Consider the following 20,556-nt stretch of genomic DNA (forward strand, 5'->3'; position numbering starts at 1 on the left):
AGCTCAAAATATTTAGTCAGGTGATGAGAGATGGCCTTGGAGACTCAATTTCCTTCTTCCTTTTGGTAGCTTAGCCAAGAGCTGGCTCAGCCAAGGTCTTTAACTAACACAGCATTCCTGGCAGGCAGGGTTGTTCCCAGGCCCTCAGAGTGCAGACTCCCTGGCACTGTTCCTAGGCCTGGAGATTCCTTGATAGATTTCTCATCACTTCAAGAAAGTAGATGTACCTTGGCCTTTCTTGGGCTTACCCGTAAATATGGAATGTGGTTTCACCACCATCTTTGCTTTTCATCCAACTTCCAGACAAAGAAACAGGTTATTTTCAGACCCGTAAGTATGAGGTATTAAATTTTTTTTTGTGCCCAATAATAACGTTATGTGGAGATTTGTACAACTTGACTGACTCTTCGTTCCAGGACAGATTTGGTCGTAGTTACAGCACAGAGCTTTGCTGCTGGCTACTATTGACAATAACAAGTACTACTTACTATGACTCCCACCTCTAGTACTGCTATGATAACTAATGCTCTCACTGCTATTATATATTATAGAACTACTGCATCTCACTACTGTGGTTGTTGATGCTAGTTGATGTTTATGGAGAGCTTACTGCATGTCAGACACCCTTTTAATTTCTTTTCAAGAATTTACTCATTTAAGTTTTCAACAGCCCAATGAGGTGGGTACTATTCTCACCATTTTAAAATAACAAAAGAGAGGCACCGAGAGTGGTTTGTTGTATTAGTTTCAGTCAAAACTTATCTTCTTTTTATTTATTCATTTATTTATTTATTATTGTTTTTTAATGTTTATTTTTTATTTATTTTGAGAGACAGAGCAAGAGTGTCGGAGGGACAGAGAGAGAGAGAGAGAGAGAGAATCCCAAGCAGTCTCTGTGCTGTCAGCACAGAGCCCAATGTGGGGCTCGAACCCACAAACCCTGAGATCACACATGACCTGAGCAGAAACCAAGAGTCGGACGCTTCACTGACTGAGCCACCCGGGTGCCCCAAAACTTATCTTCTTAATTGACAAACAACACCAGGATTTTCTTCCAGTATAGGAATAACTGGCAGCGAGCATGTTACTTTCATGGAGTATTCAAGAATGTCTTTCAAAAAGACAAGGAGGTTGAGACTTGTTCTCATCTCCACTATAATAAGCTGATACTTTAAAGAAGCATCTAAAGGCAACATTTGCTTTTTAGGTTGTCTGCTACTGCTTACCAATGATTTTCTATTGGGTCATTTCCCTCAGTGTCTTTCATATTTGTCTCTTTTCAAGCTCAAACTCCCTCTTTTAAAGTTTTTAATTCAAGTGTAATTAACAAACAGTGTGATATTAGTTTCAGGTGTGCAACATGATTCAACAATTCTGTACATTCCTCGGTACTTATCATAAATGTACTCTTAATCCCCATCACCTATTTCACCTGTAACCCCACCCACCTCCCTTCTGGCAACCACCAGTTTGTTTTCTGTATTTAAAAGTCTGTTTTTTTAATTTGTCCTTTTCTTTGTTCATTTGTTTTGTTTCTTGAATTCCACATATGAGTGAAATCATATAGTACTTATCTTTGATTGACTTATTTCACTTAGCACTATACCCTCTAGGTCCATCCATATTATTGCAAATGGCAAGATTTCATTCTTTTTTCATGGCTGAGTAATATTCTATTACACACACACACACACACACACACACACACACACCCTACATCTTCTTCATCCATTCATCAACCAATGGAAACTTGGGCTGCTTCCATAATTTAGTTATTGTAAATAATGCTGCAAGAAACATAGATGTGCCTAAATCTTTTTGAATTAGTGTTTTTGTTTTCTTTGGATAAATACCCAGCAGTGGAATTGCTGGATTATATGGTAATTCTATTTTTAAATTAAAAAATTTTTTTTGAATGTTTATTTATTTTTGAGAAGGAGAGAGAGAGAGAGAAAGAGTGTGATCAGGGCAGGAGAGAGACAGAGGGAGATACAGAATCTGAAGCAGGCTCCAGGCTCTGAGCTATCAGCATAGAGCCCGATGTGGGGCTTGAACTAATGAACCACGAGATTATGACCTGAACCAAAGTCAGATGCTTAACCGACTGAGACACCCAGGTGCCCCTATTTTTTATTTTTTTATATTTATATACTTTTGAAAAAGAGAGGGAGAGAGAGAGAACACACAAGTGGGGAAGGGACAGAGAGAGAGGGAGACAGAGGATCCAAAGCAGCCTCTTCACTGACCGCTTAGAGCCTGATGGGCATGAACCTACTTAAGCTGAGGTTGGAGATACTCAATTGATTGAGCCACCTGGGTGCCCTGATTCTTTTATTTTTTGAGGCACTTCCACACTGTTTTCCACAGTGGCTGCACCAGTTTGTATTCCTACCAACAGTGCATGAGGGTTCTTTTTTCTCCATATCTTCACCCACACTTGTTATTTCTTGCCTTCTTGATTTTAGCCATTCTGACAGGTGTGAGATGATATCTCATTGTGGCTTTGATTTGCATTTCCCTGAGGATGAGTGGTGTTGAGCACTCTTTTCATGTATCTGTTGGCCATCTGTAAGTCTTCACTGGAGAAATGTCTGTTCATGTCCTCTTCCCATTTTTAAATTGAATTATGTGTTTTTATGGTGTTCAGCTATATAGGTTCTTTATATATTTTGGGTATTAATTCCTTAGTAGATATGTCATTTGCAAGTATCTTCTCCCATTCAATAAGTTGTCTTTTTGTTTTGTTGGTGGTTTCCTTTGGTGTGCAGAAACTTTTTATTTTGGTGTAGTCTCAATAGTTTATTTTTGCTTTTGTTTCCCTTGCCTGAGAAGACATAGCTAATGTTGCTAAGGCTGAGGTCAAAGAGATTACTGCCTGTGTTTTCTTCTAGAAATGTTATGGTTTCAGGTCACACATTTAGGTCTTTAATCTATTTTGAGTTTATTTTTGTGTATGGTATAAGAAAACAGCCCAGTTTCATTCTTTTGCATGTAGCTATTCAGCTTTCCCAACACTATTTGCTGAAGAGACTGTCTTTTTCCCATTGTATATACTTGCCTCCTTTGCTGTAGATTAATTGACCATAAAAGTGTGGGCTCATTTCTGAGCTTTCTATCTTGTTCCATTGATCTATGTGTCTTATTTTTATGCCAGTACCACACTGTTCTGATATATTATTAAAATATATATATATATTTTAATTTTTTTTTTAACGTTTATTTATTTTTTTGGGACAGAGAGAGACAGAGCATGAATGGGGGAGGGGCAGAGAGAGAGGGAGACACAGAATCAGAAACAGGCTCCAGGCTCTGAGCCATCAGCCCAGAGCCCGACGCGGGGCTCGAACTCACGGACCGTGAGATCGTGACCTGGCTGAAGTCGGACGCTTAACAGACTGCGCCACCCAGGCGCCCCACATATATATATTTTTAAGTTTATTTATTTATTTTTGAGAGAGAGAGAGAGAGAGTGAGAGAGAGTGCAAGTAAGGGAAGGGCAGAGAGAGAGAGAGAATCCCAAACAGGCTCCTCACAGTCAGTGCAGAGCTCCACATGGGGCTTGAACTCACGAACTGTGAGATTATGACACGTGACCTGAGCCGAAATCAAGAGTTGGATGCTTAACCAACTGAGCTACCCAGGTGCCCCTGGTTACTATACCTCTATAGTATATTTTGAAATCTGGGATTGTGATACCACCAGTTTTGTTCTTTTTCAAGATTGCTTTGGCTGTTTGGTCTTTTGTGTTTTCAGACAAATTTAAGGATTATTGTTCCAATTCTATGAAAACTACTGTTGGTATTTTGATAGGGATTAAATCTGTAGATGTAAGATCTACATTACATATAAGTTCTACCATTACCCTATGTCCTTTTATAAAGATGTAATTTTAAAATTATTAAATGTGTAAATAGGAAGTGAAGAATGACACTAAAATCATAAAACCCAGAATTTTTGGCATTTTGGTGCTACTGAGAAGCCCTCTACCACGAGACGCAGAAGTGTGCATAGGAAAGTGCTTAAGTTTGGTTATGACAGGAGGTTGAAATGGTTTGTGGGAGGCAATGTTTTTGTGGGTGTGAACAAAGGAGAAAAAAACCCCACAAAACCTAAAATCAAAGCTAGTGAGCAAACAAAAACAATCGCTGTTTTTTTAGGTGACACTTCATTAAAAAGCAAAAGCCAGCTGTGTGGGTCTGTCCAGACTTGGATGTGTCGCTGATTTCTGTACTCAGCTCTGGCTCATGATTGAGCAAGCTGTGATTCTAATCTGGTTGTTAGCCATTTTCACTCTGAGGCATCTGCAACATCACTAATTCTAGGATGGACAAGAGAACCAAGATTTTCACGGGCAAGACAAGTGCCAGAACATAAAGATGTTTTAACTTTGTGGACTTTTTTTTTTTTTTTTTAAGAAATGTGCTCTTAAAAAAAATTTTTTTTAACATTTATTTACTTTTGAGAGACAGAGCGAGACAGAGCATGAGTGGGGGAGGGGCAGAGAGTGGCGGGGGTGGGGGTGGGCAGGTAAGGTACACTGAATTCAAAGCAGGCTCCAGGCTCTAAGCTGTCAGCACAAAGTCCGATGTGGGGCTGGAACTCATGGACCTCGAGATCATGACCTGAGCTGAAGTCGGCCGCTTAGCCGACTGAGCCACCCAGGCGCCCCTAACTCTGTGGACTTTTATAGGCACAATTTAAATATGAGATTGGCAACTTTGTATAACAGTATTCTGTTAATTTTTCTAATGTTTAAGACCTTCTCAGAATGCAAAAAACCAGAACATTGGCTCCCAAACTTCAAGTATGCTCCCAGAAGGAGAGTTATATTTATATTTAACTGTATGGTATTTAGAAAGAATTAAACACAAAATATCAGTTTATAGGACAGACCAAGATGTTCTGGCTGGGAATAAGTAAACATATAAAGTTGTGAATGAGCTCATCTTAATGAAGAGAGTTATTCTGGCATCTTTTTCTCTGAGCATGAGCCCTTTGCCATCTGTTTACTTACACTGCATAAGATATGTTTGCATGTTGGCTTTTAATATTAAATGCTCAACATGAGGAGAAAAACGTTACTTCATTTTGAGCATGTTTGGATCTTTCAGTGATTTCATATTTATAATTGTCTTGCCTTCTGTCTCTGGACTCAGGAGGTTGGAAGTTGAAGAGGTAGTCAGAGATGATGGGAACTAGCTGCTGGAAAATTTCAGTTTTATGCCAATAGGCTACCTATCCCAACTAGTCTCAACAGATGAGGAGAGAGTTCCAGTCCAAGATGGCAACATGGGAAGACACCGAGCTCACCTCCTCCACGGACACACCAAATCTATACCCATTTATAAAGCAATTCCTCCCGAAGAACCTAGGGCTGCCTGAGTAGCTTCTGTGCAAGTAAAGATAGAACAGCAAGAAAAACAAAGACATGGTAAGGAAGGGCACTATGGGAACTACAGTGGGAGGGACCATGAACAGATCTGTGTACCTTGGGGCGCTGACAAAAACCACGGTTTAAAAGGGCAACTAGGGGCACCTGGGCAGCTCAGTTGGTTGGGCATCTGACTCTCTTGGTCTTGGCTCAGGTCGTGATCTCATGGTTCGTGGATTCGAGCCTGAGATGGGCTCTGCACTGACAGCTCAGAGGCTGCATGGGATTATCTCTCTCACTCTCTGCCCCTCCCCTGTTCACATGCACACGCACATTGTCCCTCTCAAAATCAATAAATAAAAACACTTAAAAAAAATAAAAGGGCAACTCGAATATGAAAGATCCAGCCTTCAAACTCCAGCAAATGGTGGGAGAGCTACTGGAACTCTCTCTGCTGGGAGGGTCTGGCCAGGGTCTTGGTTCGTTGTCCCCCTCCACCTGGATGGAGTACAGGGGAGCATGGCCCAGGTGTCATAGCTGGCCCACCTCCTTAGTGCACATTAGTTTTAGAAGTTCTCTCTGCAGAAAGATGAATAAACTTTAAATATAAACCATATACAGTGAAGCCTTTCTACTCTAGTAAAATTTTGCCACCAACGTTAAGTATATCTATTGAAGAGAATGTTTCTGAGGGGAAAAAAATAAAAGGACAGGCATCCTGAGTCCCCAGTGGCAAATTGGGTAAAATCTCTGTTTTTGGCACTCCTTGTAGCCTATCAGTACTCCATGGCCACATTCCAGATTCCAGCATGGAGAGGAAGAAATACACGTCATGTTTAGCTGGTCACTTTTTCCTCCCACCATCCCACTGGGCTCAAAGAAGTGGCCTCATTCTCTCTTGCAAGAGTTTCTCTGCCTCGTCTTCTTGCTGTGGTAGCCTTCAACCTCTCCCCTTCTCTGGGGTCACAATGGCACGTGCAGTGGAGTAAGATAAACAAAGTGAGTCTGGAGGTTTTTGTTTTGTTTTGTTTTTAAGTTGAGAGAATGAGGAAAACCACAAAAATGAGATTTCTCTTAAAGAAAAAGTGGCAAGAAAAGCCAAGAAAATTTGTAAAAAGAAGCATCAGGACTAGAGTTTGAGACCCATTGCCACAGAACCTGATGGTGGCCTATGCTCCTTGACTCCTCCAAACTCACGCTGCTTGTCTTCATTCCCTCTGCACCCTGCTCTTTGCTAAGAGGCTGATTTGGTAATGGCTCCATGGAGGGAAGAATTTGATTGGCCATTGGGTTCTTAAATCTAACAACTTGTCACGTTTGTTAAGCTCTCTCACTTGAGACAGTAACCCTCTCTTACCGTCAGGTTCCATGCTGACAACTCATGTGGTTCCAGAAGCCTGTGAGACATACTTCATTCACCTTTCTCTCCAGTTGTGGCTGAATTTCTGTATAGGTTGTTTACAATGATGTGAAATGTGGGATTTTTCACTGACAGGGCCACTAAAGGTTTTTAGAGCACAGAGCCTTTCCTAGTACCCCTCACAATACCCCAGAGGTCCCTGCCTTCAGTGCTAAGTGATGAGTGGGGAATACAGTAAAAAATGCCTTCATGGCCTCAAGAAAGTCTTTACAAACACTATTTCCAATTCACCTGACTCCACGAAATTATCTCCATCTTTATCCCGTGAAGTATGAAAGACATCTCTTTGTTTTAAGCACAATCGGAACCAATGTCAATATTTTTCAAATAGAACTTAAAGAATGGCAGGCAAATGAAAGAAAAACAAATACAGGGGAGTTGACAGATACTCCAAATGCAGGCTTCCTTTTGTTATGTAACTAAAACAGGGCTGCCACCAATTTGACAGCCTGTAGGGACCTGGCTCCATGTTTTCTGCGTGAAGCACAGGCAAGGTGAAAGCATCAGGCCCAGCTCCTCAGATGTCTAGGTCCACACTGATTTGGGTGGACCCAAGCCAAGCCTAATGCCAAGCCTAATGGGATCCTCCTTCCCTTTCAGACACTGCTCCTAGCATTTTCTCTGATTAGCAGCCCCCCAGGGCATTTCCTGTAGCTCTGAGCTCCACTGAACTTCTTGTAGCCCCCACAGTCACACTGATCCTGGCCCTTGGGAGAGAAAGAAATATTTTTTAACTTTTTACTTTTATTCTTATTTTGAGAGAGATAGCATGCACAAGCAGGGGAGAGAGGAAGACAGAGAACGGGGAAGAGAGAGAGAGAGCGAGAGAGACTCTTTTTTTCTTGTAATGTTTTTTAATGTTTAGTCATTTTTGAGAGATAGAGACAGAGCATGAATGGGGGAGGGGCAGAGAGAGAGAGGGAGACACAGCACCAAAGCAGGCTCCAGGCTCCAAGTGGTCAGCACAGAGCCTGATGCGGGGCTTGAACCCATGAACTACGATATCATGACTTGAGCCGAAGTCGGGTGCCTAACTGACTGAGCCACCCAGGCTCCGAGAGAGAGAAAGAGAGAGAGAGACAGAGAGAGAGAGAGAGAGAGAGAGAGAGAATCTCAAGAAGGCTCCATGCTCAGTGTGGAGCCTGACACAGAGGCTCAATCCCATGACCCTGGGATCACAACCTGAGCAGAAATCAAGAGTTGGATGCTCAACCCACTGAGCCACCCAGGGGTCCCAAGAAAGACATTTCTATATCTTTGCTTCTCTGCAAACCTTCCTCCCCTGAATGTCTCACATTCATTTCAGTGCCCTTCACTTACTGGTGTCTCTTGCTCCAGGCTGCTTTCTCAAAGCTCCACTGGATATGCTTAGGTTCTTTCCTAGAGTAGAGTGTGCCTTCTCTGCTCTTGTCTCCCGCATCTAGGTCTCATCTTACTTGTCATATGTCTTCTCTCCCTGTAGCCTGTCTGCATAACAAAGGTGCTGTATTTCCTCCCTTTTTCAAAGTCCTTTGTGGTGAACACTCCTAGTCCCTACTTCCTAACTAAGCTGGGATTTTGTTTAGGTATCCTCGTCAGGCAGTCTGTGTGTTTAAGTCAGTGATTCCCAATTGGGGGTAGGGGTGGGGGAATCATTTTGCCCCCAAGAGAACATTGTCTAGGGACATTTTTAGTTGTCACAAGGAGGGAGTGTACTACTGGTTTCTAGCAGGTAGAGGTGAAGAATGGAGTTAGACATCCTACAATGTACAGGACAGCCCCCCCCCCCAACAAATAATTATCTGGCCTGTAATGTCAATAACGTTGAGTTTGAGAAACACCAGTCTTAGAGGAAGATGATCTCATCCTAGTTCTGTAAGGAGGCTTGATTGATCTGTAGGTAAATCTATTCCTTTGCGGTGACTGGTTTAACAAGCAAATGATCCAATCTATGCCAATGAAACATGAGCAGTTACTGGGTGCTTCTGAAAAAGTCCTTCCCTTTGGACATTGTCAGGTGAGGGTGTCAAAGTGATTCATCTCACCACTGGCACTGGAATTAAAGCAGAGCCAGGGGAATGGCAGGGGAAAGGACCAGGGCCACCAGACTCAGTCAGTCCTAAGTGCACCCTTTTGTTCAACTTCCAGGGAGACGAGCATCTATATTGTTTAAGTGTGGTTTGAGATATAATTTGTTGTTATTTGCAGCTATGTGAATCCTAACTGATGCATCTTTACTCTTATCTTCTTTCCTTCCCTCCATCTCTCCCTCCTTTCCATCTTCTTTCTTTTCTTTTCTTTTTTTTTCTTTTCTTTCTTTTCTTTTCTCTTTTCTTCCTTTCCCTTCCCTTTCCTTTCTCTCTCTTTCTCTCTCCCTTCCTCCGTCCCTCTCTCCCTTTCTTCCTTCCTCCTTCCTTCCTTCCTTCCTTCCTTCCTTCCTTCCTTCCTTCCTTCTTTCCTTCCTCCCTCCCTTCCTTCCTCCCTTCCTCCTTTTCTTCTTTCTTTCTTTTCTTGTCAGTCATTCACTTCTGCTTGCCATCTGAAGGATCCCTTCAGAGCTAATTTTCAGAGCTTTCTTGATCTTAGATAATGATCTGAGCTTAAGTTTCAGCTCTGTCTACCTACACTTCACTGTTCAAGAAACTCTTCTGAACACAGAAATTCTTTCAATTATCAATACGGTAATAAAATACTTCATTGATACAATAAAAATAATGGACCATCCTTTCACAGAGCACCAATGGGATTGGACTAATCAGGCTTTCTAAGTTCAACTGGGACCTAAAATAAGAGCAAAACTTGGAAAGCACTAGAAGAAAAAGGAAGAGATCCAGAGAGAAGACAAATTCATTTAAACATTTTACGAATAAAAGGGAAAGTAGCACTTAGTATTTTAAAGACGCTAGAGCAGGTGTCCTTTGATAGTCTTTCATATTGCTAGTCGAATGTTGTCAAAGCCAATTGCCTGGGTGGCTGGAAAATAAACATGCTGACATTGAGGAAGACAAAAGTCAAAGGAAGGCAGGAGAAGCAGAGTGAGAAATGCTCCTGGTGGGTGGGTAGGGGATCAATTTGTGTTTCTCTAAGACTCTGTGGGCTCAGTTAAGTACAGAAAACACAGAACTGAACATCTACTGCATGTGACTTAAAAATCAAGTCTCATTTCATTGTTCCTTTTCTAAATCATCACTCTGTGCCAAATAACTTATGAACACTGAGTAACTCATGCTTAGACTTTTTAAAAATGAGGATATTTACAAAAGGTGTAAACCTCCAGTTATAAACTAAGTCCTGGGGATATAAGGTACAGGCTGGTCATTATATTGTGTATTTGAAAGTTCCTAAGAGAGTAGATTTTTTTTTTTTAATGTTTATTTTTGAGAGATAGAGAGAGACAGAGAGAGACAGAGTGTGAGCAAGGGAGAGGCAGAGGGAGGCACAGAATCTGAAACAGGCTCCAGGCTCTGAGCTGTCAGCACAAAGCCTGACGCAGGGCCTGAACCCACGAACCTCGAGTTCGTGACCTGAGCTGAAGTCAGATGCTTAACTGACTGAGCCACCCAGGCGCAACACCCCTCCCCCCGCCGCCCCTGCCCAAGAGAGTAGATCTTAAAAGTTCTCATCACAAGAAAAAATTTGTAGCTCTGTGTGGTGATGGATGTTAACTAGACTTAATCGTGGTAATCATTTTGCAATATATACAAATATTGCATCATGGTGTTGTATACTCAAAACTTACAATGTTACATGTCAGTTATTTCTCGATTTAAAAAAATGAGGACATTTAATTTTTAAAAAATTTTTATAAAAAGATCAGGTAATTGAGTTTCTTCAAATTATCAGAGTGGAGGAAAGGGCACATTACAATGGTCAAATAATCAATTATTCTGGATTTCCCAAAGTTATTACACTTGTTAGTCTCAAATAATTCAGGTTTTTAGCCTTGAACAACAATAACAAAAAAGCCTCTATTTCAATTTGGGAAAATTGAACTGTGTATTAGAGTTGAGACAATAAATTCTTATTGTTCGCAAGTTGGCTTTGGGATGAAATAGGTGTGAACAATTTACATCCTATAAAAGATTAAACTTCTAAAGAAGATGAATGGCTGATAAATGAGCCATGGACAATTGCAAGGGACACTCTAAGCAAAGGGTCTTAGTAGGAGCTCCATATCTCAGTACTTACCAACTCTGAAAACTGGTTCTCACTAGCTCTGCTTTCTCTAGAAAGACTGTAGATTAGATTAGTCTGTGGGATAGGAACCAAGGGAGGGTTTGGCAATGATGAAAGTCAGAGAGACAAAAGTGCCAAATGGGATGTTGCCGCACACTCTCTATCATTCGAATTGACTTTTCTTACCAGGAACTTTTCTTACCATCACTGGAACCAAAGCTTCCATCAATGGATTTTCTTTGAAATCTGTAAACAAGAACATACACATGCTCCTAAGACCGTGAAAACTTCAGCATTTTACATTTGTTGCAGATTTGTCTGCTAGGATCTCTTAAAACAAGCCTTTGCATGTGGAGAAATTGGAACTCTGACATGTTGCTGGCAGGATTGTAACATGGTACAGCCACTTTGAAAAACTCGAAAGTGAAACAGACTTAACATCTGACCCAGCAATTCTGCTCCTAGGCATGTACATACATACATAAATTCATTTACTTATTTTCAGATTCATTTATTTTCAGATAATTCATACATCATAAAATTCATCCTCTAATGTGCACATTTCAATGCATTTTAATATGTTCACAAAATTGCAACCAGAACATTTTCATCCCCCCCCAAGGAAATTTAAAACCTATTAGCAGTCACTCCCCATTCCCCACTCCTACACTTTCTGACAACCATGAATCTACTTTCTGTAAATTTGCCTGTTCTGGAAATTTCACATAAATGGAATCATAGCATATGTGGTCTTTTTTTGACTGGCTTCTGGTTCATCTATGTGGTAGGATGAATCAATACTTTGGTCTTTTATGTATAAATAATATTCCTTCATTTTATTTATTACTTTATTTATTTATTAGTTTATTTATTTATTTACTTATGTGAAAAAAATTTAAGGTCTATTTTTGAGAGAGAGAGAGAGAGAGAGTGTGAACGGGGTGGGGCAGAGAGAGAAGGAGACACAGAATCTGAAGCAGGCTCCAGGCTCTGAGCTGTCAGCATGGAGCCCGATGTGGGGCCCGAGCTCACAAACTGTGACATCATGACCTAAGTCAAGGTTGGACACAATTGAGTGAGCCACCCAGGTGCCCCTAAATAGTATTCCTTTGTATGGATACACCATGTTTAATTTATATGTTTACATTTGGTGGACATTTGATTATTTCCACTTTTTGGCTATCATGAATAACACTGCTATGAACATTTATGTACAAGTTTTTCTGGGTATATATGTATTAAATTCTCTCGGGTATACACCTAGGTACAGATGTGCTAAGTATGAGGTAACTGTTTTGTGGGTTTTTTTTCCCCAAACTTTTCCACAGCAGCTTTATAGCAGAAACTATTTTATGTTCCTACTAGCAATGTATGGAGTTTCAATTTCTCCACAGCATTACCAACTCTTGTTGTTTTCCATTAAAAAAATATTGTAGCTAGCCTAGTGGGTAAGAAGTGGTATCTCCTTGTTTTTTCTATTTTCATTTCCCTGATAGCTAATGATGTTGAACATCTTTTCATATGTTTATTGGCCACTTGTAGATCTTTGGATAAATATTTATTCAAACTCTTTGCCCATTTTATTTATTTATTTATTTTGTATCACTGGCTTGTAAGAATTCTTTATATCATGTGGATACTAGACTCTTTTTTTTTTTTTTTAATTTTTTTTTTTTAACGTTTATTTATTTTTTTGGGACAGAGAGAGACAGAGCATGAACGGGGGAGGGGCAGAGAGAGAGGGAGACACAGAATCAGAAACAGGGTCCAGGCTCTGAGCCATCAGCCCAGAGCCCGACGCGGGGCTCCAACTCACGGACCGCGAGATCGTGACCTGGCTGAAGTCGGACGCTTAACCGACTGCGCCACCCAGGCGCCCCAAGTGGATACTAGACTCTTACCAGATAGATATATGAGTTGCAAACATTTTCTCCAATTTTGTATGTTGTATTTTCACTTCCTTGATAGCGTTCTTTAAAAGTGTAAAAATTTTAATTTTGATTAAGTCCAATTTATCTAATTTTTTTTGTTACATGTTCTTCTGGTGTCATATCTAAGAAATTGTTGCCTAATTCAAGGTCACAAAGATTTAAACCCAAGTTTTCTTCTCAGAGTTTTATAGATTTAGCTTCTATATTTAGATCTTTAATCTGTTCTGAGTTAATTTTTCATATGGTGTGAGGTAGGGGTAAAATTTCATTTTTTTCAGGTTGATACCCAGTTGTTTCAACACATTTGTTGAAAAGAATATCCTTTCTCTGTTGAATTGTCTTGGTACCCTTGTCAAAAATATATTGATCATAAATGTAAGGCTTTATTTCTGAACTCTCAATTCTATTCTATTGATTTATACGTCTTTCTATATGTCAGTGCCAGAGTTTCAATCATGTAGCTTTGTAGTAAGTTTTGATATCATTAAGTGTAAGACCTCCACTTTGTTCTCTTTTTTTTCATGAGTATTTTACCTATTCTGGGTCTCCCCACCTTGCATTTCCATATGAATTTTAGGATCAGTTTCTCAGTTTCTGTAAGAAAGTCAGCTGGGAGTTTGATAGGGATTATTTTGAATCTCTAGGTCCATTTGGGGACTGTTGCTATGTGTTTTAGTTTGTAGTGTTGCTGTAACAAATTATCACAAACATAGTGGCTTGGAACAATACAAATTTATTATCTTATAGTTCTGGATGTCAGAATTCCAAAGTACATCTTCTGTGGCTAAACTCAAGGTATGAAGCAGGGCTGTATTCCTTCTAGGGGCTGCCAGGGGATTACCCTTTCCCTTGCCTTGTCTAGCTCCTGGAGGCTGCCTGCATTCCTGGACTCATGGCCCTTTCCTCCATCTTCAAAGTATATTGCTCTGGCCCTGCTTCCATCATCACATGTCCTCCTTCTGCCCTAGACCCTCTTGCCTCCCTCTTACAAAGGCCCTTGTGATTAGATTATAACCACATGGATAATCCAAAGCAATCTCCATAACTTTATCATATCTGTAAAATCTCTTTTGCCATGTAAAGTAACATATTCACAGGTTCTGGATATTAGAATGTGGACACCTTTTGGGGGCCATTATTTTACTACACCATCTTAATATTAAGCCCTCCAAACCATGAACATGGGATGTCTATTTACTTAGGTCCTTTTTAATTTCTTTCAAGGATGTTTTGTCATTTTCTTTCTTTCTTTCTTTTTTAAAAATTTTTTTTCAACGTTTATTTATTTTTTTGGGGACAGAGAGAGACAGAGCATGAACGGGGGAGGGGCAGAGAGAGAGGGAGACACAGAATCGGAAACAGGCTCCAGGCTCTGAGCCATCAGCCCAGAGCCTGACGCGGGGCTCGAACTCACGGACCGCGAGATCGTGACCTGGCTGAAGTCGGACGCTTAACCGACTGCGCCACCCAGGCGCTCCGGTTTTGTCATTTTCAATGTACAAGTCTTTAATTTGTTAAATTTATTCTTAAGTATTTTATTATTTTTGATCCTATTGTAAATGGAATTGTTTTCTTAATTTCATGCTTGGATTAGTCATGGCCAGTGAATAGAAATAAAACTGGCTTTTGTATATTGATCTTGTATCCTGTAATCTTGACAAACTCAGGATTTCTTTTTGGAGGTGATGAAAATTAGATAGTGGTTTTAGACAGTTGTGCAACTGTGAATATGCTAAAAGTCATTGAACTTTATACTTTAAAAGGGTGAATTTTGTGGTCTGTGAATTATATCTCAATAAAACTATTACTAAAAAAGCCAGATATATCATTTGGGAACATCTATCAAACATTAAAATGTGAATCACTGTCTTCTCGCAAAATGAGCTTCCCTTTTGGATGTGAGGTTGGTCAGGAAGGAGGAAAGTTAGGGATTAGATGTGTTTGTGCTTTCATACATACTCTTACTTCTAGACAGAGACTCTAGAAATTGCACACCCCAGATCCTGGTATGTCTGGTGGAAGAACTTCTCTTTATACCTCTTTTGTTCCTAGAGACAGCAAATTCATCCCTGCCTCAGGGCCTTTGCTCTTTTTCTTTTCTTTTTTTTTTTTTTTTTTTGAGTGTTTTTTTTTTTTTTAATTTATTTTTGAGAGACAGAGCACAGGGGCGCCTGGGTGGCGCAGTCGGTTAAGCGTCCGACTTCAGCCAGGTCACGATCTCGCGCTCCGTGAGTTCGAGCCCCGCGTCGGGCTCTGGGCTGGTGGCTCAGAGCCTGGAGCCTGTTTCCGATTCTGTGTCTCCCTCTCTCTCTGCCCCTCCCCCGTTCATGCTCTGTCTCTCTCTGTCCCAAAAATAAATAAACGTTGGAGAGACAGAGCACAAGTGGGGGAGGGGCAGAGAGAGAGAGGGAGACACAGAATCTGAAGCAGGCCCCAGGTTCTGGAGCTGTTGCACAGAGCCCAGCCCGGAGCACGGACCCACCAACAGTGAGATCATGACCTAAATCCGAGTCGAATGCTCAAGTGACTGAGCCACACAGGCACCCCAGGGCCTTTGCTCTTGTTCTCTGCCTGGGCCACTCTCTCCCCAGATCCTCACATGGCTAGCCTCTTCTTCCTATTAAAGTCTTCCTTCTGAGATATCTTCCTTGCTGAACAAATCAAACCTAATGTAGATTCCCAATCCAACCATTCCCTCTCACACTACAGTGTTTTTTTTTCCCCTCCTGTCACTAGCTGAAATTATTTGCTTTATTAATACTTGCTTGCTTATATGTTTCCCCTCTGTACAATGTAAAGTCTGTTAGAGTGTCTTGTTCATCACTGTATCCCTGAACGCTAGGACAGAGCCTGGCACATAGAAAATGATAACTAAATATTTGTTGACCGAGCAAGGCAGATTATTAAGAATGGTTACAATTTGGCCTGACTGTTCTAGCTGGCAAATGAGGCTATGGTTAAGTCCCTTTTGGTAAAAATTAAGCTTTAAATTTAATTCCAGTACAGTTAGCACACAGTGTTATATTAGTTTCAGGTGTACAATATAGTGATTCAACACTTCTATACATTACTCAGTGCTCTTCACGGTAAGTGTACTCAATTCCCTTCACCTATTTCACCCATCCCCCTACCTGCCTCCCTTCTGGTAACCATCAGTTTGTTGTCTATAGTTAAGAGTCCGTTTCTTGGTTTGCCTCTCTTTCTTCCCCAGCCCCTTTTACTTGTTTGTTTTGTTTCTTAAATTCCACACAACAGTGAAATCATATGGTATTTGTCTTTCTCTGACTGACTTATTTCACTTAGCATTATACTCTCTAGCTCCATCCATGTTGTTCCGAGCAGCAAAATTTCATTTCTTTTATTATTTATTGCTGAATAATATTCCACTGTATATATACCACGTCTTCTTTATCCATTCATCAGTTGATGGACACTTGGGCTGCTTCCATAATTTGGCTATTGTAGATAGTGCTGCAATAAATATAGGGGTATGTGTGTCCCCTTTTTTAGTTTTTATTTAAATTCTAGTTAGTTAATGTACAGTGCAATCTTAGTTTCACGTGTACAGTACAGTAATTCAACACTTCTATACATCACCCTGTGCTCATCACAACAAGTGCACTCCTTAATCCCCATCACCTGTTTCACCCTTCCCTCATACCCCCCCTCCTCTGGTAACCATCAGTTTGTTCTCTGTAGTTAAGAGTCTGTTTCTTGGCTTGTCTCTCTTTTTTTCCCTGTTTGCTCATTTGTTTTGTTTCTTAAATTCTACACGAGTGAAATCATATGGTATTTGTCTTTCTCTGACTTATTTCATGTGGCATAATACTCTTTTTTTTTTTAAAAAAACCCTTATTTTATTGTTTTATTCTCAAGTTAGTTAACATACAGTGTAGTCTTGGCTTCAGGAGTACAACCCAGTGATTCATCTCTTACATATGACACCCAGTGCTCATCCCGAAAAGTGCCCTCCTTAATGCTGGTCACCCATTTAACCCAGCCCACTATCCCCATCAACTGTTAGTTTGTTCTCTGTATTTATGGTCTCTTATGGTTTGTCTCCCTCTCTGTTTTTACCTTAGTTTTCCTTCCCTTCCCCATGTTCATCCGTTAATTTTTCAAATTCCACATATGAATGAAATCACATGATATCTGTCTTTCTCTGACTTATTTTGCTTAGTATAATACCCTCCAGTTCCATCCATGTTGTTGCAAATGGCAAGATTTCATTCTTTTTCATTGCCAAGTAGTATTCCATTGTATATATAAACCACATCTTCTTTTTTTTTCAATATATGAAATTTATTGTCAAATTGGTTTCCATACAACACCCAGTGCTCATCCCAAAAGGTGCCCTCCTCAATACCCATCACCCACCCTCCCCTCCCTCCCACCCCCCATCAACCCTCAGTTTGTTCTCAGTTTTTAAGAGTCTCTTATGCTTTGGCTCTCTCCCACTCTAACCTCTTTTTTTTTTTTTTCCTTCCCCTCCCCCATGGGTTTCTGTTAAGTTTCTCAGGATCCACATAAGAGTGAAAACATATGGTATCTGTCTTTCTCTGTATGGCTTATTTCACTTAGCATAACACTCTCCAGTTCCATCCACGTTGCTACAAAGGGCCATATTTCGTTCTTTCTCATTGCCATGTAGTACTCCATTGTGTATATAAACCACAATTTCTTTATCCATTCATCAGTTGATGGACATTTAGGCTCTTTCCATAATTTGGCTATTGTTGTGAATGCTGCTATAAACATGGGGGTACAAGTGCCCCTATGCATCAGTACTCCTGTGTCCCTTGGGTAAATTCCTAGCAGTGCTATTGCTGGGTCATAGGGTAGGTCTATTTTTAATTTTTTGAGGAACCTCCACACTGTTTTCCAGAGTGGCTGCACCAATTTGCATTCCCACCAACAGTGCAAGAGGGTTCCCATTTCTCCACATCCTCTCCAGCATCTATAGTCTCCTGATTTGTTCATTTTGGCCACTCTGACTGGCGTGAGGTGATATCTGAGTGTGGTTTTGATTTGTATTTCCCTGATAAGGAGCGACATTGAGCATCTTTTCATATGCCTGTTGGCCATCCGGATGTCTTCTTTAGAGAAGTGTCTATTCATGTTTTCTGCCCATTTCTTCACTGGGTTATTTGTTTTTCGGGTGTGGAGTTTGGTGAGCTCTTTATAGATTTTGGATACTAGCCCTTTGTCCGATATGTCATTTGCAAATATCTTTTCCCATTCCGTTGGTTGCCTTTTAGTTTTGTTGGTTGTTTCCTTTGCTGTGCAGAAGCTTTTTATCTTCATAAGGTCCCAGTAATTCATTTTAGCTTTTAATTCCCTTGCCTTTGGGGATGTGTCGAGTAAGAGATTGCTACGGCTGAGGTCAGAGATGTCTTTTCCTGCTTTCTTCTCTAGGGTTTTGATGGTTTCCTGTCTCACATTCAGGTCCTTTATCCATTTTGAGTTTATTTTTGTGAATGGTGTGAGAAAGTGGTCTAGTTTCAACCTTCTGCATGTTGCTGTCCAGTTCTCCCAGCACCATTTGTTAAAGAGACTGTCTTTTTTCCATTGGATGTTCTTTCCTGCTTTGTCAAAGATGAGTTGGCCATACTTTTGTGGGTCTAGTTCTGGGGTTTCTATTCTATTCCATTGGTTATGTGTCTGTTTTTGTGCCATAAACCACATCTTCTTAATCCATTTATCAGTTGATAGACATTTGGGTTCTTTCCATAATTTGACTATTGTTATTAGTGATGCTATAAACATTGCTATAAAAATTTATCTTTGGATAAATTCCTAGTAGTGCAATTGCTAGGTCATAAGGTAGTTCTATTTTTAATTTTTTGAGGAAGCTTCACACCATTTTCCAGAGTGGCTGCACCAATTTGCGTTCCTACCAACAGTGTAAGAGGGTTCCCCTTTCTCCACATCCTCGCCAACATCTACTGTTTTCTGACTTATTAATTTTAGCCCTTCTGACTGGTGTGAGGTGGTATCTCACTGTGGTTTTGATTTGTATTTCCCTGATGATGAGTGATGTTGAACATCTTTTCATGTGTCTTATTAGCTATCTGGATGTCTTCTTTGGAAAAGTGTCTATTCACACCTTCTGCCCGTTTACTCACCGGATTATTTGTTTTTTGGGTGTTGAGTTTGTAAGTTCTTCATAGATTTTGGATACTGACCCTTTATCTGATATGTTATTTGCAAGTATCTTCTCCCATTCCATCTGTTAGCTTTTAGTTTTGTTGATTTTTTCCTTTGCTATGCAAAAGCTTTTTGTCTTCATGAGGTTCCAATAGTTCATTTTTGCTTTTATTTCCCTTGCCTCTGGAGACGTGTCAAGTAGGAAGTTGCTATGGCCGAGGTCAAAGAGGTTGCTGCCTGTTTTCTCCTGTAGGATTTTGATGGTTTCCTGTCTCACATTTAGGTCTTTCATCCATTTTGAATTTATTTTTGTGTATGGTGTAAGAAAGTGGCCTAGTTTCATTCTTCTGTTTATTGCTGTCCAGTTCTCCCTGCACCATTTGCTAAAAGACTGTCTTTATTCCATTGGATATTCTTTCCTGCTTTGTCAAAGATTAGTTGGCCATATATTTGTGGGTCCATTTATGGGTTCTTTATTTTATTACATTGATGTATGTGTCTGTTTTTGTGCCAATACCATACTGTCTTGATGATTACAGCTTTGTAGTACAGGCTAAAGTGTGGGATTGTGATGCCTCCAGCTTTGGTTTTCTTTTTCAACATTACTTTGGCTATTCAGGGTATTTTGTGGTTCCATATAAATTTTAGGATTGTTTATTCTAGCTCTGTGAAGAATGCTGGTGCTATTTTGATAGGGATTGCACTGAATGTGCAGATTGCTTTGGGTAGTATTGACATTTTAACAATATTTGTTCTTCTAATCCATGAGCTTGGAATGTTTTTCCATTTCTTTGTGTCTTCTTTAATTTCTTTCATAAGCATTCTATAGTTTTCAGCATACAGATCTTTTACCTCTTTGGCTGAGTTTATTCCTAGGTATTTTATGGTTTTTGGTGCAATTGTAAATGGGATCAATTCCTTGATATCTCTTCCTGTTGCTTCATTATTGGTGTATAGAAATGCAACCGATTTCTGTACATTGCTTTTATACCCTGCAACTTTGCTGAATTCACGTATCAGCTCTAGCAGTTTTTTGGTGGAGTCTTTTGGGTTTTCCATGAAAAGCATCATGTCATCTGCGAAGAGTGAAAGTTTGACTTCTTCTTTGCCAATTTGGATGCCTTTTATTTAGTTTCATTGTCTGATTGCTGAGGCCAGGACTTGCAACATTATGTTGAACAACAGTGGGGAGAGTGGACAGCCCCATTGTGTTCCTGATCTCAGGGGAAAGCTTGCAGGATGATATTAGCTGTATAAAGCTGTATAAAACCATATATGACTTTTATGATGTTAAGGTATGTTCCTTCTATCCTGACTTTCTTGAGGGTTTTTATTAAGAAAGGATGCTGTATTTTGTCAAATGTTTTTTCTGCATCTATTGACAGGATCATATGGTTTTTATCCCTTCTTGTGATCCCTTCTTTTTATCCCTTAATGTGATGTATTATGTTGATTGATTTGCAAATATTGAACCAGTCCTGCAGCCCAGGAATGAATCCCACTTGATCATGGTGAATAATTCTTTTAATGTA

The 20,556-nt window shown here is 40.1% G+C and overlaps 1 protein-coding gene across 7 annotated transcripts in view; it reads right to left on the bottom strand.

Annotated features, from left to right (window-relative positions):
• SIDT1 (SID1 transmembrane family member 1) overlaps positions 1–20,556 on the bottom strand; it is a 112,688-nt gene that overhangs the window by 27,082 nt on the left and 65,050 nt on the right. For all 7 annotated transcript variants that reach the window (XR_015240301.1, XR_015240302.1, XM_086675406.1 and 4 more), the window contains one exon: positions 11,149–11,192. Coding sequence is in view for 5 of the 7 variants with exons in the window: in XM_086675406.1 (XP_086531532.1) it covers positions 11,149–11,192 (44 nt within the window). In the remaining 2 variants the exon portion in view is untranslated. The remainder of the gene's footprint in view (positions 1–11,148; positions 11,193–20,556) is intronic.

The sequence above is a fragment of the Puma concolor genome, chromosome C2 (genome assembly GCF_028749965.1).
Source record: "Puma concolor isolate L17-30 chromosome C2, mPumCon1.1.hap2, whole genome shotgun sequence".
NCBI classification, from domain to species: domain Eukaryota; kingdom Metazoa; phylum Chordata; class Mammalia; order Carnivora; family Felidae; genus Puma; species Puma concolor.